Source organism: Microcaecilia unicolor, chromosome 10 (genome assembly GCF_901765095.1).
Source record: "Microcaecilia unicolor chromosome 10, aMicUni1.1, whole genome shotgun sequence".
Taxonomy (NCBI): Eukaryota; Metazoa; Chordata; class Amphibia; order Gymnophiona; family Siphonopidae; genus Microcaecilia; species Microcaecilia unicolor.
In genome coordinates, this window is record NC_044040.1 from 202,919,475 (window position 1) to 202,942,382 (window position 22,908).

Consider the following 22,908-nt stretch of genomic DNA (forward strand, 5'->3'; position numbering starts at 1 on the left):
ACAGGATGGAGTCGATCCAGAGGACAGCTACAAAATTAGTAAGCGGTCTCTGTCGTAAAATGTATAAGAACAGGCTTAGGAACCTCAACACGTAGAGAGGCGAGAGAGAGGGAATTTGATAGAGACGTTTAAATATTCCAGTGGCGTCAATATACAGGAGGTGAGCCTTTTTCAAATGAAGGAAAACTCTGGAATGAGGGGGCATACGATGAGGTTAAGAGGAAATAGACTTAGGAGGAATCTAAGAAAAAACTCTTTCACCAAAAAGGTAGTGGATGTGTGAAATGGCCTCCCAGTGGAGGTTGTGGAGACGAGGACTGTGTCAGAATTTAAGAAAAGTGTGGGACACGCATATGGGATCCCTTAGGAAAGAAAGAGTTAGTGGTTACCGAGGATGGGCAAACTGGATGGGCCATTTAGTCCTTATCTGCCATCATGTTTCTATGTTTCACTTTGTGAGCCAAAACAGCTTTGGGTTTCAGGGTAAACATGCTATGCAAATTAGTCTTGTTTTCCACCCACATGTATGAAAATTCAAAACCAGACCGCAGCCCTTGCTGAGAAGACCCATGGTGAGGGGCTATAAGAGAACTCTTCCTGTCCAAAAAACAGTTTGGCATTACCTAGACATTGGAACTGCTATCTTTTCTTTGAGTTTTCAGTCCAATTTCATAGCAGTGGACCATATGGGAACATTTGTAACTCAATTTGCCATGTGTTGTTGAAGGCTTCATTTGACTCCGATAGCGTTACTGCTGGAACACGCTGTGTCTCTGTTGTGAGTGTGGACTGACATCCATCACATCGTTTGACTCTGAAGTTGTCTGACAACAGCACTCCCCCTCATTCCCCAGCTTGGCATCTTCTGGAAATGACGACAATCACCGTAGGAGCTTTCAAAGTAAAATGCACGATGAGTAATTGGAAGACGATGCAAGCAGGTTGTTATTTCCCTGCTCTGTTAGAGCAACCTTTCTTATGCTATCATTTAAGGTCAACAACTATTTCTCACAACATTTTTAAAAACCCCACCATAACAGGCTGAATTACTGCCTTACGCTAGACAGGGCTCCATAGCTCCAAATTTATTCTCTAAAATGGAACCATCAAGATGTATATAGAATCTTCCAGTGAGTATATTCCCCCGTTTCACATTTATATCCTAAGCAGTTTACAATTAAGAAAATTAGGAGCACATTTACAAAGATAAAAATACTACTACTACTACTTATCATTTCTATAGCGCTACAAGGCAGACGATATAGCCAGCTATCTCCAAATGATTCAGCACAAAGCCAGCGATCGTAAGCTGTAACATCGGGCCACGTAAATCGCTGGACTACCCTTGGCCAGTTTAAACATAACCAGCTCTCTCCAAATATTAACTTAGGGGTCCTTTTACTAAGCTGCGGCAAAATGTGGCCTGTGGTAGTGTGGGCGCATGGTTTTGGCATGCGCTGAGCCAGTTTTTACTATGTCTGGAAAAAAGGGCTTTTTTCAATGGGCCTGCGGTACAATTCACAGCAGCGCATGCCTGTTTATGGCCTGAGCCCTTAACGCCAGCCATTGATCTAGCGGTAAGGGCGCACGCTCTACACACTTGGTAACTGGTCGGCATGCACCAACTGCCGATTAAAGCCGGAAACACCACACACGGTAGGAAATAAAAAAAAACAATTTGTCCTAGTGGCAAGGGAGGTGTGCTAGCCTGGCGGTAGTCTTATTTTGGCGTGCATTGCGCGCACGTAGAGCTTACCGCAACTTTGTAAAAGGGCCCCTTAGCCGGTTAATTTTAAACCAGCCAAAAATAAACTGGACATTTAATGCTGGTCACCGGAAACAGCCCGGCATTGCATATCCGGGCTGACCACCAACCAGGGTCCCTCCCGCAGTCTGAACATCGGCCCCTGAGTGATTAAGGATAAAGATTTTTCATCTCCTTGAGTACTGTCCTGCAGTGTCACACAAGAATCCCCCATCTCTCCGCTTTTGTATAATCTATTTATGAGCTCACTTGGTCAAATTGCATTGAATCTGGGTGAACAATTATTAACTTAGAGTGCTGACATTTTTTTTATTGGTTCCAGTTCATCAGACTTGCAGGTTACCTATAGAAATATTATTAGCTGTATTGACAAAATTGGCAAATGGTCTTTGCTGTTCAACTTAAACTTAATACAGACAAAACCAAACTTCTTTAATATTCCAAAGTTTATTCTAAACCCTGACGGAACCATATTTAGTGTAGAAAAGACATCAAGGGTCTTGGGAATGATTTTGGACTCCTCGTTGACGATGGAGCCTCAGGTAAATACTTTGGTCCGGAAAGCTTTTTTTAACTTAAATTTATTTATTTATTTATTTATTTATTTGTTACATTTATATCCCACATTTTCCTACCTATTTGTAGACTCAATGTGGCTTACATAGTACCAGAGAGGCGTTACAGACTCCGGTGTAAACAGATACAAAGTGATGTTGTGGTAAGATAAAGTTCATGTGGCACAGCCACACTAGGGAATCGTACAACGGAAGAGTTGTGTTATGTCCATTACGTTCTTTAGTTTTGTTGTGCTGCAGAGATCAGTTATTTATGTTGGATCGGTAGGGTATGCCTTTTTAAACAGGTTAGTTTTTAGTGCATTCATGTTTTTTCCCTGATCATTATAAAATCATTGTCCAGCTGTCAATTTTGTCACTAATTGACTACTGTAATTCTCTTTATTTAGGCATTTTCTTATAGATTAGTACATAGGATTCAGCTTAGACAGAATACAGCAGCAAGATTGATCAACTGTATGTCTAAGTTTGACCATGTCTCTCCATTGCTTAGGGAACGGTGGTGAGTTTGATTTTCAAAACCTTAGAAGACCATTGCCCCAATGGATTGGTCCATTTGATTAATTTGTTGGGTTTTATTTATAGAAAGTTGCAAGTGTAATTATCTACTTATGGGATTCCCCTCTGTTAAAAATGTTAAGTATAAATTGTTAGTAACAAATTTATTTACGTACTTATCAGCGAAACTCTGGAACGACTTGCCTAATTAGATTTGCTCTTCTATATTTTAGTTTCGTTTTTGAAAGTTGGTGAAATCTTTTATTTCCTAAATTTTTGTAATAGGTTTTTCTCTTTGTTTTAGTGACAATTACATTAGATTGTAATTAATGGCTATTGAACCAGTAATTTCTTTTATTACTCCACTTTGAATCCTATTAAGGGATGAGGCGGGTATTAAGTCCCCAAAGATAAGATAAAAGAAAACTCCATAAGCCATTATTAAGATGGACTTGGGAAAATACACTGCTTATGTTATGAAATGCCTAGCCACCCACCTAGGGTTACCCCGCAGCCACTTAGAGGGTCTATCCCCAGCACAGCTGAGGTCTGCCTTCTCCTGCCGCTTGTGCTCTACACTAGTACCCTCCTCCCACCGACTGGGTCACAACCGCCTCTGGGCAAGTCTCCCTCTCTTGAATTATCCCCAGTGATTTCTAGGTTACTGGAGCCATAGTGGTCCCACAGTTCCCAGAAAGCACTCACAAATACCGCTCACTGGGACCAGCCACCGATTTTCTTTTTTTACGTTCACAACTTTATTACTTTCAATTTAAGCACAAATCAACTCAGAAACTTCAACACAACATTGCCAGATGGTGTGATCCCCACTTCACCCCACCCCATATCCACCCTGCCCCTACAACCTTAGCAAAAGTCCACCCAAATTAGTCCAGTAACTCCATATGACGCCAAAGAAGCGCCCAAATGGCAGAGAAGGCGTCAAAATGAGCAGCTTGCTCTGCTGCTATCATCTCATACCTATACCTGTACATCAAACATAAGAGTTCCACTAGAAGGTAACATTCGGTACTGATCCATTCTTCCAACCCCTCAACATTTCTTTAAAAGCAACTGCTGCCATAAGCCCATAAACTTTGCCACTGCGTGGAAAGTTACTCACAAAATCTCCAGAAGGCTCAAATGAAAAACCCCATATATGACAGTAGAGTTGCAAGCTGGAAAATTTCACAAGTTCTCAAGCACATCTGCTCCCAAAATGCTTGCACCATCAGACAGGGGAAAAAAAAGCATATGCTCCAGCATCCCAACAGATGACGACACCCAGGTCCCTCGCAGACCCTTAAGTGCCAGGAAATCATGGACATTATTTTAACTGATAAAAACTCCTGAGCTGCATAACTGACTCACTATCTAGGGAACAGTTCAACCTGCAACTTAAAAGATGTTCTAACACCCATCTGACAATGCAAAATGAAGTCAGGAGCAGCATGAACTAGTAGACATTAGGCCAGTATAGCTGAGAACATACAGCAATGCAAAACCACCATGCTACATGGGATTTGCTGAAAGTATATGAAAGCTATTTGGAAAATTGACCTGAATCAGTGAAGTGTGCAGACTCACCTTTCTTTCTGACATCAATTTAAACTTGCACTGGCATTTCAGATCAATGAAAATCAGTCTCTGCAGTCTTCAAGTCCCCTTCTAAAGGGATTCACCAGTCATAGTGCCAGAAAAACAATGCAGAATTTTATTTTGTGTTATTTAACATTGCACCAAGAGAGGCTTAATTGATTTTGGGCACACTAAAAAATCTTTTCTATTAATAACTACAGTATTTGCTCACTGTAAACCACTTTGAGCTAATTTCATATACGTGGTGACGGACTCTTCACTGTAGACCTTAGACTTTTGAAACCGATGTTAGTGATGTCAACCTGAAAGAGGAAGCAGCAAGGCTTGCATGAGTGAGAAGGGTGAGGGAGAAAGAGGAATCAACCCATATACCTGACAAGAGGAAACAATGTCAACCCACAGAAGTAGGAAGTAGGCCTATGGCAGTGATTCCAAATCTTTTTACTATGGCGGAACCCCTAAAATATTTTTTCAGACACCGAGGAACCTTCCCCTCCCCTGGGTCCCATCTCTCTTCTCTCTTGCCCTCCCTCTTAGCCTAGCATCTCAGATCTCTGTCTCTCCCCTCCACCCCTGGGTCCAATATCTCTCCCTCTCTTTTCTCTCTCTTTCACAAGCTCACCCTTGATTCTGCATCTCCCCTTCTCTCTCAGACCCCCCACCACCACCACCACCACCACACCCTTGATCCAGCATCTTCCCCTTCTCCTCAACTACCTCATGCTGCTTTGGAGGGGTCTACTTTTGTTTTAGTTTAGCCAATGAAGTGCATGCCTATGGTGGGTGGTGTGCTTCATCCACCAATGTCAACACTCTGGCACATGCTCAGTTCATGCTGTTCAACTGAGCATGTACAGGTGTGCTGGTGTCAGCGGCTGAAGCATGCCACTGAAGAACTCCTGGAAAGAACTCACTCTTTGCTCCTGCCCCTGTCATACCCACTGAACCACCAGAGATAGGAGGTAGGCCTTGGGGGAACTATCTGGACCAGGAGGGGTGGGGGATGTTCTGGGGAAGGGGGAGGGGATCTGGTTCAGGGGACCAGGAGAGGGCTCAGAGGGGAAAAAGACAAAAAAAAAGTTATGCAGGCCCTGGACGATATTCAGCTGAAACCCACATAACTCTCTTATGTGGGCCCCGGCTGAATATCGGCCAGAGCCCATACAAGCCAGCATTTAATATCCAGGACTAATCTAGCCGGCAATGGTAAAAAAAAATCACTGACCACCACCGACTGAATATCAGGCGGTATGTTATTAAAAATGCAATTACTTTCACATACGTTAGGTTTCTATGTTGCAGGATTTGTTTAATGAAGCGCAGATCTCGTTGTAAGGTTGTGTTGTTTTCAATCCCAGAAATATCTACCAAAAAATCAAGGACCATGATCTTCTGGATAAAAGGAAAACAGTCACAGCTCTGAAAGCAGGAGAGGACCGGGCAATCCTGCTGGGACTGAGCATGATGGTCTGCTCCATCATGATGTACTTTTTACTAGGAATCACGCTACTTCGATCCTACATGCAAAGGTAAATTTGTGACTATTGGCTTTCCTGGAATAGATCTGAAGGGGCCTTCGTTTGCTCTTTTTCTTTAACCTTTTTGACATGATTTTTCTATTTTTTTTTTTACTTTCAACAATTTTTATTGATGTTCAACACACAATACATTTCCGTAGAAGTTGACCAACTAATATTCAATGTGTCATAACAGGTGTGAGTACAACATATTCAAGATACGTTTCATTCCATTTTCCCCCTTTTTCACCCTCCACCCATCCTCAACTTACACACCCCTCCCTCCCCTACTGCTAACATATGAGGCAAAAGCTGCAGAGAAAAGTCAATATTCTTTGTCTCCTGAACTTAAAAACATTACCCCTTAATTAGAACAAATCTTGCAAACGTACCCACAACTTTAACCTAAAGCTCCCCCTTCTCCTGTATGATTTTTCTATTTTATTCTATTCTATTCTCGATATTTATATCCCGCTTATGTCTACAAGGAATCCAAGCACATTACAATAAGATATGAAATTCAGAAACCATTGGGTAAATTATCACACCATACGTTAAAATGTATATCAAAAACGTATGTTTTCAAAGCTTTACAAAACAAGATAGACTCTAGAAAATTACAAATTTGTTCAGGAATAGAGTTCTAAATTTTACTGGATTGATATATGAATGAACTATCCAAGGATCTTCTATATCAAAACTTTATAATAGTTGGAAAGCCAAGTAACAATGTAGAATGAAAATGAGAATATCTCAAAAAATTGGAAAGGTTATTAATAGGGTATGCAAATAGGGACAATAACCATGCAGGATTTTAAATACTAAACAAGCAACCTTAAATTCCACTCGTGTACGAATCAGCAACCAATGTAAATTTCTCAGCAATGGTGTCGCGTGATCAAATTTACAGCATCCAATCCAATTATCAGTTTTGCTGCAGTGTTTTTCAAAAGCTGTAACCTATTAAAAAGTTTTGAGTGCAGTCCCGTATATAGAACATTACAATAATCTAATTGAGATAGAATAATAGCCTGCACCAATATTCAAAAATGTTCAGGAAAAAAAAAAGCAGATCTAATTACTTTGAATTGACATCATTTAAGAAATATCTTCTTACTTAAATGATTTTTCTGAGGTTCCAATGTCAATTGGTATCCAAAATAACTCACAGAATTCTGGAAGTTTTTCTATTGTAATTGCTCATCAGAATGTAATGTGATATAAGATACAATACTCAATAAATCATTGCTGAAAAATAAAAGCTTTGTCTTGGATGCATTAAGCTTTCATAGTTGTCGATTCACCCATGAATGAATCATAGAAATACAGTCTGAAACTGAGGTTTACAAAATCAAAAATCTGAAGTTGATGGAATCAATTCAAATATGCCATCTGCATGAGAAAAACAAAAAACCTTAGTGGATCCAAACCCAAACTCAGAGAATTCATAAAAACATTAAATAAAATCACAGAGGTTGGCGAACCCTGTGGAACACCATATTTCGGACTCCAACTAAATGAAAGAGAATTCTTTTTCTTAACACAATATTGCCTATTTTTTAACCTTCTTAAACATTTCTGAACTGCTCCAGAGATACCAAACTCACTTAAATGTACTCAAAAGTATATCATGGTCAACTATGTCGAATGCACCTGATATATCAAATTGAAGTAAAACAGATTGAATACCATGACTCAAAAGCTCCTTAACTTTCAATACCAAAGTCGATATAAGAGATTCAGTGCACCGGAACAATATTCTTAGATTATATTTCCATCATATAAATGCTCGTTTCCTAGGTTCGAAAATACAGATTTTTCCGGATTTGTCTAGGGACACTCAAAAAAGAAGAAAAGAGTTCTTGGCATTAAAACCAGGAATTTTCCTCCTTAAATTTCCTTGTAGATGTATTGTCTCAATGAATTCCACTAATTATGTTTTCTTCACACCTGGAAAATTATTGGAATTTATAAATACTAAAGAATAATTTGGGGATATAACCAGATTGCATTATTATGCTACTCGGCTGTATATTCCTGAACTCCTTCTACTCTTTCATCATTACGTGAGTTGGATATTATTGTTAATTATATTTCCTAGTACTTGGATCATTTATTGTGGACAAAGATTTAATTGATCTTTTTTTCTCCTATATTTTTATTTGAAATATTGAATTTTCTTGAATTCCATATATTTGTGTTATTGCATAAATATAAATGTTAAATTTATAAATAAACAAAAAAATACGAGATTCAGTGCTATGCATTGCCCTAAATCCAAATTGAGAATCATGTAAACAACGAAAAGACTCCAGATAAGATGTAACTTGAGATGCAACTATAGACTCCAATGATTTCACCATTCAAGGTATACTGGCTACTGGACAAAAATTCAATACAATAATTAAGTCTGCTCCCTGAGATTTCGGAATTGGTGTTAAAATAATTTTCCCAGTAACGAAGGGAAAATCCCATCTTGTAAAAAATTATTAATTAAGGGGCCCTTTTACTAAGCCGCGTAGGCGCCTACTCACGCCCAACACGCGTCAATTTGGAGTTACTGCCCAGTTACCACGTGGCTCATGCGGTAATTTCATTTTTGACATACATCCGCTATGCACGCCAGAAAATATTGGCCCACGGTGAAAATCAGGCAGTAACTCCAGCTTGACATGTGTAGATGATTACCGCACAGTTAATGTGAGAGACCTTACCGCAAAGTCAATGGCTGGCGGTAAGGTCTCAGACCCGAAATGGACACACACCAATTTTTATTTTGCCGCACGTCCATTTTCAGCAAAAATGTTAAAAAGGCCTTTTTTACAGGCACGCTGAAAAATGGATCTGCACGCGCCTACACTAGCGCATCCCATTTTTCAGAGCACCTTAGTAAAAGGACCCCTATGAGCTTCTTTTACTAAGGTGCACTAACGAATTTAGTACACGCTAATGAATAGCAAGCGCTAAATGACAAAGACGCCCATTATATTCCTATGGGCATCTTACTTAGCATAGACTATTGATTAGCGGGTGCTAAATCCATTAGTACACCTTAGTAAAACAGTTAACCAATTGACCAATTCAATTTGAATATCATGCAACAAATAAGAGGGACAAATGTCTAGCAGACATGATTTAAGCGACAGTTTTTTCAATAGTAAAAATACCGTTTCCTCAATAACCAATAAAAAGGAAGACCAAATCTGATCAACTGGTAAACCATTTAGATCTTCACATCTTGATAAATCAGTTACATCTAACTGTCAGGAAGGACTGGGAAGTGATTCTCTAATAAAACCAACCTTTTCAATAAAATATATCGCCAAGTCAGCTGCTGACAGTTGCATCGACTCAGAAAGAGCAGCGACTATTGGCACGTGTGGGATTATTTTTAAAAATTTAAAGTAAATTGTGATCTGGTTTATCCATCCCAATCAACTTCCCAAAATATGCTTTTTTAGCTTCTGATACAACAGCTTTGTAGGTTTTAACTTGGTTTCGCCAACATAATCTAGCATTAGGATCTCTTGTTTTTATCCAGGTCCTTTCAAACTGGCGACATTGTCTTTTAATCAATTGAAGCTCTTTCAAAAACCATGGAGCAGAGGTTTCTTTTATACGTTTTTTTTTTTAGGTTTTTCAGATGAATGTTGTGTTAATGCATCTGACGTTCGTTAATTCCAATCAAATGGCATATCAGGATTAGAATTACACTTATACAATTGGGATTCTACTTGTATCCAAAAGTGTTCTCATCTGATTAATCTGAGATTTTTCAGCGATCTTTCTCCATTGATAAGGGAGATATAAAATCAGCTAAATAGCGATCAGATTTATTTATTTATTTCACACATTTATACCCCACATTTTCCCACTAGTCGCAGACTCAATGTGGCTTACACAATACCGTAAAATACAGTTAAACTGAGTGCCTGAGTGATGTTATTTAAAGCAAGAGCACACCTGAGAGTGGATAAACAAGTGAGGAAGGTACACAGTGAGCTCCCCCCCCTCCGCAGAAGTTTGATCAGATCATTTGAAAAGTATCTTGTTTAGTAAGTGAAGCGATGAAGTCAAGCGCTTTTCCCTTTTCATGTGTTGTTTCTATATTACTAACCCGAAAGTGTATTGATTCCAAGTAATAAAATATATTTCTAACTATTAAACAGAATTTTCATCTAAATATAGATTTTAACCTCCCAGTAATAATAAGTGTATAAAAGTAGTTGAATACTAAGAAATAAAATCTAAAAACTGAGTCTGAATTAAGGCCCAGTTGCTTGGAGGCCTATAACCTAAAAGAATGGCCACAGAACTTTGTAACAAATCATTATGTAATTGATAAAGCATAAGTTCCACTCCTGAGATTACTAGTGAATCCAATCATCAAACATATAAATGGCGAGTGACCGTACTCACTCGCAAATGCGCAGTAGAGGTTTCTCTCTCTGTCCCACCCCGCGTCAATATGTGATGACGGGGGCGGGACAGAGAGGGAAACTGCGCGAAGCCGCCAACGTCGCTACCGTATCGCCGACGTTACATCACACGAGGGCGGGACACAGGCAGAGAAGGAAGGCCGATGGGAGCTCAGCTGATCTGCGCGCTGCCTGCGTTTCGCCGATGTAAGTTCAATACTGAAGAGAGGGCCCGGGCTGGGTGCAGGGGTAGCGGCAACCTTGGGGGGGAGGGGCAACGGTGAGGGGAGGGGGCCTTGCCAAAACCCCATACTAGTCCGTTTTAACGGGCTCAACGGCTAGTTTGAATCATAAGAAACGTTTATATATTAATCCAATACCTCCTCCCCTTTTAGTACATTCTACTCAATGGATAATCTTGTAAGCTGGAGGACACACATCAAGTACAATCGGATTGTCCAAATCAGTTAACCAAGTCTCTGTTATAAATGCTAAACCAACAGCGTTATCTCCTATCAGATCTCTTAATATGATACTTTTTTTGCAAATAGATATGACATTAAAATAAAGACAATGTATTGGTTGAGTATTAATATTCTCCTCTTGTATAGAGGGAGTCTGTAAAACTCTCCGTAAATTTACTACTACTACTAGAACTTATCATTTCTATAGCGCTACTAGACATATGTAGTGCTGTACACCGGACATGAAGAGACAGTCCCTGCTCGACAGAGCTTACAAACTAATTAGGACAGACAAACAGGACAAATAAGGGATAAGGACAAAGAGAGCAGGATTGCAGAGTCCCAAAGAGTAGCAAGATTCTAGAATCCCGAACAGTAGCAACATTCCATGTGGAATCCCAAAGAGTAGCAACATTCCATGAAGAATCCCAAAGAGTAGCAAGATTCTAGAATCCCAAAGAGTAGCAACATTCAATGTGGAATCCCAAAGAGCAGCAAGATTCTAGAATCCCAAAGACTACTCCTACTATTACTACTACTACTTACCCTTTCTATAATGCTACTAGACGTACGCAGTGCTGTACATTGGACTTGAAGAGACAGTCCCTGCTCGAAAGAGCTTACAATCTAACTAGGACAGACAAACAGGACAAATAAGGGATAAGGGAATTACAAAGGCAGGAGTGATAAAAATTTAGACTCCTGTTCAAATTATTGTTGAGTAATTTGGTCCTATTCCCTATAAATACTTCTATGTGTGTAGGAGCAAAATCAACACTTTCTGTAGCAATATTATAGTTACTGCTTAAGCTGAAGCCAGCTAACTTGTGACCATTCTGGGGGTGGAGTTAGCACTTATGCAGTTAAGTGCCAATATTCAGCTCTTAAGGTCCAGATTCTATATAAGGCGCCTGAAAAATCCACACGGAATAAAATTCCATCTAAGCATATTCTATAAGCAGTGCCTAGATGTATATGCAGTATGTAGAATACACTTAGTTGATAACCCAACACCTAGAACTACGCGCATCCATTTACACCAAGGAAAATGTGGCGTAAGTACTGGCACATAGATTTAGGTGCGGAGGGGCATATTCTATAACAGTGTGCATAAAGTTTGTAATGCCCATGAAATGCCCACTTCCCCACCTTTTCTGGCTGCGCACATTAGAATTTAGGCCTCTGCGTTACAGAATACACTTAGTGAGTTGTTCGCGTAAATTCAAATTATTGCCAATTAGTGCTCATTATTGCTTGTTAAGTGCTGTTATCAATGCTGATTAGCTTGTTAAGCCAATTAAGCTACACGAGTTGTTATAGAATATGCTTAGATTTTGGCGTGAAACTCTAGACGCGATATATAGAATCCAGGGGTAACTGCATAAGATAACCACTTAAATTGGGCTGCATAAAATAGCAGTCCTACCTTTAAACAGGGGATAAAAAAAGAAGCAAATGGCCAAAAAATCTTTCATAAAAAGATGACTTTATTCACCATGAATTGCTGTTGCGGTTTCTCAAGAGAGGAGTTGTTTTGGTCCAGTAGGTGGAATTGTTTGCACTGCACCACTGGGTGGTATATCAAGCCCCTGATGCAGCCCTTTAGGAGGCAAAACATGGCCGTGTCGGGTTTAAGACTGTTTTAAACTTCTGTGGTGAATAAATTAATCTTTTTATGAAAGATTTTTTGGCGATTTGCTTCTTTTTAACCCCGTGTGAGTCGCCTGCCTACCTGTTTTCTCGGACTATCTTTAAGCAGTTCAGCTTATGCGGTCAAGGGCTGAATATTGCACTTAACCGCATAAGCTTTGGTGGCCAACCTAAAACCGGATATTCAATTCTGGAATATCCGGGAATGCAGCCAGCGGCAGACATAAAAACACTGACCAGCGCTGGCTACCAGTCAGATAGAAACGCAAAAACTTTCTCTTCCCAAAGACCATTCCATAAAAACCCATCATGACCTCTATCTCCTCGTACCATCTATCAGACATCCCTACAATGATCTTTTGTCTCATGCACACACTCTAACAGTTTCTGCTTTTGTCACACCTAAAATGTAAACCGCACTGAACCCTGAAAAGGGGATATTAGCGGTATACTTGATTTGATTTGGTTTTAACTTAAGACAGAAAAAAGACTGTCGTAAGATAACCATCTAGCTGACCAAGTACCACTTCTGAATATTGGTGGTGTCTACATAATTCCTGGTCTGTTCAGACGCTGTCTTTAGACCACCCCTACCACTGCTGGACAATGCGGAGGGGGTCTGCCCAGATTTTCAGTGGCATTGTCCATTTAAGTGCTGCTGAAACTCAGGGTTAGACCCAGACGGCATGATTTAACTGGGACACAGCCCCTCCCCCCCCCCATAACCTGGTTAAATCACACTCAATATTGACCCCCAAGAAGTCCACAGAACAGAGTTTCAAGGAAAGAGACGCCAGAAAGCAAAAAAAAAAAAAAAAAAGCAGAGGGAGGTGGAGAAATGCAGACAGACGAGAAGATCTTAATATTGCCAATAAACTTAGACAATTTTTGATAGGCAGAAACATTATTTGTGGGATAATCTTCGGAGGAGGGGAGCAGAGTGTTCACTGAGAGTATCATTCAATGCTAATGTATAAGCGAGAGGGTTCATTAGAGCAATTCCCCTGACCTGTTTAAAATATCCCAGCCAGAAGGTCATTTCTTGATATTTTGTAACCTTTTCTTTTTACTTAGCGTTTGGACCGAAGAGGCCCAATGCACACTGCTCAATGCATCCATCACAGAAACATTTAACTGCTCATTTAGCTGTGGTCCAGATTCCTGGAAAATCTCTCAATACCCCTGTCTACAGGTCTACGTCAATCTGACATCTTCCGGACAGAAGCTCCTCCTCTACCACAATGAAGAGACCTTGAAAACCAATTCGGAGGTACGAATAGGCATTTTGAAATGAAGTTTAATTTGTTTTTAATCCGTTCAGGTGCTCAGTTATCACTAACAGTTATTTGTGCACAGGGGGTGGTGAAAGATTGCAATGATCACAGGACAAGAAGGGCGGGCTGGGGGCTTGGATCGAGTCCCTTAGCACACCAAGGAATATGAAGCAGTCCAAGGAATCAAATCGGTGTCTTGAGGTTCCCTCTAGACTTGTTGGTTTCTTGCAGCTCCTGCTGCTACCTGGTAAAGCAGTTTCTAATGTGGAGTGGAGGCAGTGGCATAGCAAGGAGGACTGCCACCCGGGGCGGTTCGCCGTTGCACCCCCCCCCCCCCCGGGTGCAGCACGATGACACCCCCCCTCAGCGCATCAATACCCCCCCTCAACCCAGTGCCTATCCTCCTCAGCTCCCTCCAACCAGCTGAGCACCCTGCACCCTACCTTTAAAGAAATTTTGGAAGCCGTGGAGAGGCGAGGCGCAGCGCCTGCAAGTAAAAGAAGCGAGGATCGTCATCGGGCCTTCCCTCACGCTGTCTGTCCCGCCCTTGCGGAAATAGGAAGTTGAGTCAGCGGAGGGCAGGAAAGACAGCGTGAGGGAAGGCCCGATGACGATCCACGCTTCTTTTACTTGCAGACGCGAGGCGATGCACCTCGCCTCTCCACGGCTTCCGAAATTTCTTTAAAGGTAGGGTGCTCAGCTGGTTGGAGGGAGCTGAGGAGGGTAGGCACTGGGTTGGGGGGGTGTCATCGTGCTGCACCCGGGGGAGGGGAGCTGGCAGGGAGCACCCCCCCCCCCCCCGAGCTGACACCCGGAGCAGACCGTCCCTCCTGCCTCCCCCTTGCTACACCACTGAGAGGAGGAGTAGCCTAGTGGTTAGAGCACCAGTCTAGACATCCAGAGGTGGCTGGTTCAAGTCCCACTTCTGTTCCTTGTGATCTTGGGCAAGTCACTTAGGGGCCCTTTCACTAAGCCACAGAAGCCAAAGTGGAGATACTGCATGGCTCTTGCAGTATTATCATTTTAGGCGCACGGCTGAAAAAAAATTTTTATTTTCTGCCAAGCGTATTGGACGCACGCCAAGTGGCCTTTGGCACGCATAGGTCATTACCACTCGGTTACCACGTGAGACTTTACCGCTAGGTCAATGGCTGACGGTAAGGTCTCAGACCCAAAATGGATGCACGGCAATTTTCATTTTGCCGCACGTCCATTTTCAGCAAAATTTTTTTAAAAAGCCTTTTTTACAGGTGCGCTGAAAAATGATTCTGCGCACGCCCAAAACCCATGCCTGTACTACCGCAGGCCATTTTTCAGTGCACCTTAGTAAAAGGACCCCTTAACCCTCCATTGTCTCAGGTACAAAATTAGGTTGTGAGCCCTCCAGGGACAGAGAAATACCCGGTGTTCCTGAATGTAACTCACATTGAACTACTACCGAAAAAGGTGTGAGCAAAATCCACATAAAATAATGTGTTCCATTCCATTTCAAGGCAGTCAGAAACCCTTTCATAGCCAGGAATGCACTTATTTTAAGATATACTCAGTGAGGATTTACAAAATATGCATTCCCCCCCCCCCCCCCCCCCACCAAACAAAAACCAAATATCTGCCACTGATCAAGAAAAATGGGAAATCAGGCCAAGGCTTGCACATTCATTTTTCTCCATTTTGAAAACACAGGCCTGCATCCTGTCTACTGTGTGCCTCAGGCTCATTATTTATAATGTAAATATTGCACTGGGACACCTTAGCACTGAGCTGACTCTGTGCAAAATGAAAAACTATATTTTATGTTTATATTTGAGCTGTAGGCCAAGTCACTCATTAACCATCAGCAATGGCGGGGCCTGCAGCTTTTTAGCTCTGTAAATACAGTAACCATGGTTACAGGAGGACCCATACATTCTCATTACCTTTCAAAGTTTGGTAACCATGGCAGGAGAAGACACACTGGGGACGTCACCTGCCGGCTAAGGCGTCTGCACAGTGAAAACGCAAGCAGGTTTCAAAGACAGGAAGAAAAGTTTTTAAAATACCTGGAGTTTGAAAGAAAGAGAGACTACAAGGGAGTTATAAGAAATCACTTGTACATTTTTGATAATAAATCAGACAACACATAATCACAAACAAACAATAATCATTTAAATGTAAAGATAAATTCCACAAGCCCATTTTTAGATACACAGATTACTCAGTCCTAATATTCTAGCTGAAGTTTATCTGTCGGAACGACTAACACTTTGAATCATAGGCATCAGAACAGGAGGAGCCACAGGTGCCAAGGCACCCCCAAAATACGAGCCCATGCATGCCGCCTATTCAAAGTTGTTAAAACACGTGCATACTGTGAAATATTGCAAGAAGACTTTAGGAAATTGGAAGGCTGGGCATCCAAATGACAGATGAATTTTAATGTGGACAAATACAAGTTGATGCACATTGGAAATAATAATCTGAATCATAGTTACCTGATGCTAAGGTCCACCTTGGAGGTCAGCACTCAAGCAAAAGATCTGGGTATCATTGTAGATAATACGATGAAATCTTCTGCTCAGTGTGCGGTGGTGGTGGCCAAAAAAGCAAACAGGATGCTAGGTGATGGTGAATAAGACCAAAAATACTATAATGCCTTTGTATCGCTCCATGGTGCACCTGCACGTTGAGTATTGCATTCAGTTCTGGTCGCTGTATCTCAAAAAAAGATATAACGGAATTAGAAAAGGTTAATAGAAGAGTGATCAAAATAATAAAGGGGCTGGAACTCCTCTCGTATGAGGAAAGGCTAAAGAGGTTAGGGCTCTTCAGCTTAGAAAAGAGATGGATGAAGGGACATATGATTGAGGTCTACAAAATCCTGAGTGGTGTAGAACGAGTAGAAGTAAATCGATTTTTTACTCATTCTAAAAGTACAAAGACTCGAAGAAGTTACTTGAAAATACTTTTAAAATAAATAGGAGGAAATATTTTTCACACAATGAATAGTTAAGCTCTGGAACTCTTTGCCGGAGGATGTGGTAACAGCAGTTAGCGTATCTGGGTTTAAAAAAAGGTTTGGACAAATTCCTGGAGGAAAGTCCATAGTCTGCTATTGAGACAGACATGGGAGGCAACTGCTTGCCCTGGGATTTGTGGTATGGAGTGTTTCCACGGTTTGGGTTTCTATCAGGTACTTGTGACCTGGGTTGGCCACTGTTTGGAAAACCAGATACTGGGCTAGATGGACCATTGGTCTGACCCAGTATGGCTACTCTTATGTTCTTATGCCTGCTGCCCTCTGGGTCCAGCACATCTCTTCCTCCCTCAGCTCCTCCTGCTCGTTACCTTTTCATGCAGCAGGTGAAGGCACAGCATGCGATAGCAGTAGCAGATGGGAACACACATGACCGGGCCTGCTACAGAACATCTTCCGGCTCTGAGCAGTAGAACCCTCTGACGCATCCCACTCCCAAAGAAAGCGTACATCAGAAGGTCAAGATGCGTTAGAGGACTCTGCCACTCAGGGCTAGAAGAGGTTCCACGGCAGGCCCAGCTGTGTATGTTCCCTTCTGCGACTGCTGCTGCACGCTGTGTCTTGGCCTGTTATCTGATAATAAAGGTAAAGAGCCGGAAGAGCTGTGGCAGGGAGAGATGGAGATACTTGACCACAAGGGGTAGAGGAGTGGAGGAGTGGCCTAGTGGTTAGGGTGGTGGACTTTGGTCCTGGGGAGCTGAGGAACTGAGTTCGATTCCCACTTCAGGCACAGGCAGCTCCTTGTGACTCTGGGCAAGTCACTTAACCCTCCATTGCCCCCTGTAAGCCGCATTGAGCCTGCCATGAGTGGGAAAGCGCGGGGTACAAATGTAACAAAAATAAAATAAAAAATAGAGAACAGAGAGAGGGGAGATACTGGACATGAGGGTGGGGGTGGACAACTAGGGTGACAGAGAAAGGATACTGGGGTGGTAAGAGAGGAAGGATGTGGTGGACCTAGGGAGGTAGAAAGAGGGGAGACACTGGGCATTGGTGGAGGAGTGAGAGTAGAAAAAAAAAGAGCCGGTGGGGAATGGGAATGTAGGACTAGAGGGAGACATTTATGTTTTATTTGGTGAGGGTTTACCTGTGTTTTGTGTATGACAGTAAAATCAGTGGTATTATCTTGGGGTGGAGTCTGGGGATGGATCTTAGGGTCCCCTCCCCAAATAAGTCATTCCGCTGCCCCTGCTCTGAATACATGTCCACATGAATTCTTTAATGAAACGCCAACTGTCTTGCACTGCAACTTGAATTACTTTCTGTATTTTAGTCAATGGAAGAATGACCTGTCACAGAAACCCCTAGTGCTTGTTTATTTGAATTTTCTATACTATTATTTGTTTCTGATTTCTTAAAGTGTAATATCTTCTTAAGGCAAATATGTACTAAAATAACCTCAGCAAGGCAGTAAACACAAGAAGTCTCATCTTTTTCTGAAATTTACTTTTATTGAACAAACGTAGCCAATTTATTCACAGTTAGTAGAGTCTCAGAAGTTGCTGCCCCAAGGCAAGAGACTTCGTAGTTCTGAGACCTGTAACGGAGGGTGGAGATGGAAATTTGAAGGGAAAGAAGCTTTATGGCAGAGGCAGGAGAGCTGATAGATGAATGAAGGTGGTTCAGAGATGGAATGTTGATTCATGCAATATCTTGTGAGAAAGAATTAACAAGATAAAAAGACGGTTCTCTTCAGGGGAGCAGGAACATGTGCATCCAAACACGATGGAGAATGTCTGAGCTCATGGGCCAGAGAAGTTGAGAAGAACGCCCACACACCCAGGGGAGAGAGAGATACAAGGACCAATAGGGACAGAACTTGAGATGAAGTAGCAGAGGTGGCCTAGAGGGCAGTCCTTGATTGGAGAGAAAGGTCATACCCTAGCGGACCCTTCAGGACAAAGATAGTAGGAATAATCAGGAAATGACAGTAGGTAAACAAAGAAACCAAGCTCATCTGAGAAAGGAAGGAGGCCTTTGCAGGAGAATAGACCACGCCCCCAACTCACAAAAAAAACACACACACACAAGAGCTTCTCCCCCTCCACAAGAGCATTTTCCGCTAGACTCTGTCTCCACAAGAATTTACCCCATGAGCTTTCTCCCCTCTTAAAGAACCCACCCCACCCCTCTGTAGGCCTCCCCCAAGCCTACCATAAAGGTCCCTAATGGTCTAATGTAGGGACAACAGACGTCCGTCTCATGGTACTAGTGATCAATGCCATACCCGTGGGGGGGGGGGGGGTTGGGCCCCCCAAAATTGAGGTGCTATCTGCCACTTTGGTTCGGGGGTCCCCAAGCCCCGCCAGTGGAATCTCTAACTCTATACAAGGCTAGGAAGGCCTGGCAGTTAGTTGCACTTTTCCTGGGCTGCTGACGCGCCAGCCACTTCCCCCTCCCCCCCACACACACACATGCTCACATTTTGTGAAACTGATCATGTGTAAGGGAGGCTCCCCCCCCCCCCCCCACGTATGCTTGGTTCTCACACATACACGGTGGGGTGGGCCTCCCTCGCACATGCTCAGTTTCAGAAAAACCGAGCATGTACAGGGGAAATGGCCAGCACGTCAGCACCAGGAAAAATATTCCTAACTGCAAAGCTTCAGATGGAGGAGGGCTTCTGCTGGAGGGTCTTGGGATCCCCCGCCAGCTCAGGTATGTGAGGTTGTGGGGGGGGGAGGGAAGTGGCAGGTGGTGGGGCAACATTTTGTCATCCCCCCCCCCCCCCCCCCCCACACACACACACACACGCACACTCTTTGGGCTCCGGACTCCAAAATCCAAGGTCTGCAAGTGATAATATCATAAGACTGCTGCTAGAGGTAGCAGCCATTTTGAACTCAGAACCAGCATTGGCAGGAGCTAGTGGGGATTGTTTCTGTCCTCCTTACACTAGCCCACCGGGAAGCCTTAAGGTAGGCCCGAAGGCCTACAGGGGAATGGAGGGTTCTTTGAGAGTGGGGGAAGGTTTGTGGAGGGGGGGGGAGAAATGCTGAAAATTGCACCTACTCAGTTGCATTCTGGGTACTGTTCCCTCTAAGTTGAGTGGGAGTCCTCCAACTACATTGCTACCAGCAGGGGGTGGTGCTTCAATATTGTGTTTTCTAATGGCTAGAGACAGGCAGGTTCCCTGGAGTCCTGCAGAGCTTGCCTGTCCCTCACTATTAACATAACATAATATAACATCTGGTCTTATAGCCTGCTAACACCTTGCAGTTCAGAACAGGTTTCAAAAACATCAAGAGCCAGAACAATCCTCTAGGAAAACAATAGATAAAAACCATAAAGGTTAAAGCTTATAGATTATTGTGTAATACAAATTTCCGAACGAGCAAAGTCTTAATAGACTTTCTAAAAACCAGGTATGAGTAGGAGGACCGAAATACCCCAGAAAAGTCCTTCCACTGTCTCGCAGCCTGAAATGCCAGTTTCATCTCAAATATTCTTAACCTCTTCCCGCCTCTTCATGAAGGAAATGAAACCAAAGTAGTACAGTTTCTATTCCCAGAAGAGGCAGCAAAATGGAGGTGAGAATAGAAGTATATTGGTGCCAAACCATAAAACAAGTCAATCTAAACAAAACTCTTGTCTCAATAGGAAGCCAATGAAGTTTGACATAAAAAGATGAGATTCTGTCACATTTAATCAGACCAGAAATCAAATGTACTGCGGTGGTTTGTACAGTCTGTAGCCTTTATTTTTTGTGCCGGTATTCACCGGTACAATGTACTGGCACCTTTTTTTTCCTTCCCCGCTCATCACCCCAGCTCCCACCTCTCTCCCCTGGCCATAGCTGCTTTTTCCAGTGAGCAAAGCAAGGTGTAGCGGGTGCAGGGCTTCAATGCTAGGACATGCGCTGTCAGCTCTGTGACTGTCAATCTTCAGAACAGGAAGTTGATGTCAGAGGGGCAGCAGATCAACACAGCCAACAGTGCGCGTCTGAGCATTGCAGCCTCGCGCCTTTTACTCCTTGATTTGCCCGCCTCTGCTGCTCGTTGGGAGAAGCAGCAGCGGCTGCAGGAGAGATGCTGGATGGGAAAGAGGGGCAAGGGGAGAAATGCTGGATGGGGAGATAGGGGGCAAGGGGAGAAGTGCTCGATGGGGAAAGAGGGGAGAAGGGGAGAGATGCTGGATTGGGAAAGAGGGGACAAGGGGAGAGATGCTGAATAGGAGAGAGTGGGCAAGGGGAGAGATGCCGAATGGGAAGAGAAGGGGCAAAGGGAGAAATGCCAGATGGGGAGAGAGGGGGAAAGTGGAGATATGCTGGATGGACAGAGAGGAGGCAAGTGGAAATATGTCAGATGGGGAGAGAGGGGCAAGGGGAGAAATGCTGGATGGGGAGAGAGAGGGCATGGAGGAGAGATGCTGGATGGGGAGAAAGGGGGAAAGAGGAGAAATGCTGGATGAGGAGAGAGGGGTCAAGGGGAGAAATGCTGGATGGGGAAAGAGGGGAGAAGGGGAGAGATGCTGGATTGGGAAAGAGGGGACAAGGGGAGAGATGCTGAATAGGAGAGAGGGGGCAAGGGGAGAGATGTCAAATGGGAAGAGAAGGGGCAAAGGGAGAAATGCCAGATGGGGAGAGAGGGGGAAAGTGGAGATATGCTGGATGGGCAGAGAGGAGGCAAGTGGAAATATGTCAGATGGGGAGAGAGGGGCAAGGGGAGAAATGCTGGATGGGGAGAGAGAGGGCATGGAGGAGAGATGCTGGATGGGGAGATAGGGGGAAAGAGGAGAAATGCTGGATGAGGAGAGAGGAGTCAAGGGGAGAAATGCTGGATAAGGAGAGAGGGGGCATGGGGGAGAGATGCTGGATAGGGAGAAAGGGGAGAAATGGGGAGGAGAGAGAGGGAAATGCTGGATGGAAGTGGGGAAGAGAAAGGGGCAAGCTAAAGGGAGACACAATCAAAAGAGGGAAATTGAAGATTGGATAGTGAGAAAGAAAGAAATGTGGACAAAGACAGAAAATAAAATCGAAGAAAGTTGAAAGGAAAAGGAGGAGAGAAAAATGGCAAACAAGCAATTAATCCTGGCAATAGATTTAACAGAAGACGAGGAAAGCAGAAACCAGAAACTGGGACCAACACAACTGAAACAAAAAGTACATGGCCAGACAACAAAGGTAGAAAAAAAAGAATTTAATTTTTAGTTTTAGATAAAGTAGTGTGGTAGCTGTGTTAATTTTTTGTTTTACTTGTAGTTGTTAATTTGTAACGTATTGAATTGAACATGTCAATTTTTGACATGCTCTCTCTTTTTTTTAAATACCTTTATTATTATTAGAAGAAAAGACAGTGTACATCTCTCTCATCACGTTTCATCACAGTAAGCCACTTATCTCTAACAGATCAATATTGCCAATCATTTTCCTTTTGAAAGTTATGTTATGTTGGTGTTATTTATTTAGGTGTATGTTACATCTGCTCTCTTTATAGCAGTACAAAGGGAAAATATTTTTGTTTTTCTGGTGTTATCCTGCATACCAAAGTCTGGTTTTGGGGGGTTTCAGCTGATTTTTTGTTTACATATTTTATTCGTTTATGGTCACTCCTAGGGGTTATTTTGTTGGACCTTGGGACTTGTGTACTTTTTTCAATGATTCCTGGCTGGTAAAATGGGTGTGGCTACTGTGGGATGCGGCTACTGTAGGGGTGGAGCCATAGATAGTGACCCCGTCCTTAAGGTTGGCCCTGTATTACCTTTATTCGACCAAAAAAAGCACTGAGTACAACCCAAATAACCAAAGTTACAGTCGTCTAATTGTGACAGCAGCAAAACGAACTAAAAGTCTAAATTGATCTAACTGAAAATAATTAAGAATACAACAAAGTTTCCTCATCAGCAAGATGAATCTTCCAAAATCTTCTGCTCGGTGTGTAGCAGCAGCCAAAAAAGCAAACAGGATGTTAGGAATTATTAGGAAAGGGATGATGAATAAGACCAAAAATACTATAATGCCTTTGTATCGCTCCATGGTGCGTCCGCAACTTGAGTATTGCGTTCAGTTCTGGTCGTCGTATCTCAAAAAAGATATAGCAGAATTAGAAAAGGTTCAAAGAAGAGTGACCAAAATGATAAAGGGGATGGAACTCCTCTCATATGAGGAAAGACTAAAGAGGTTAGGGCTCTTCAGCT

General features: G+C 42.7%; 1 protein-coding gene across 2 annotated transcripts in view; it reads left to right on the top strand.

The window, feature by feature from the left end:
• KCNMB2 (potassium calcium-activated channel subfamily M regulatory beta subunit 2) overlaps positions 1 to 22,908 on the top strand; it is a 134,206-nt gene that overhangs the window by 102,833 nt on the left and 8,465 nt on the right. For both annotated transcript variants that reach the window (XM_030217180.1, XM_030217179.1), the window contains 2 exons: positions 5,796 to 5,966; positions 13,561 to 13,756. In XM_030217180.1, the coding sequence (XP_030073040.1) occupies positions 5,796 to 5,966; positions 13,561 to 13,756 (367 nt within the window). The remainder of the gene's footprint in view (positions 1 to 5,795; positions 5,967 to 13,560; positions 13,757 to 22,908) is intronic.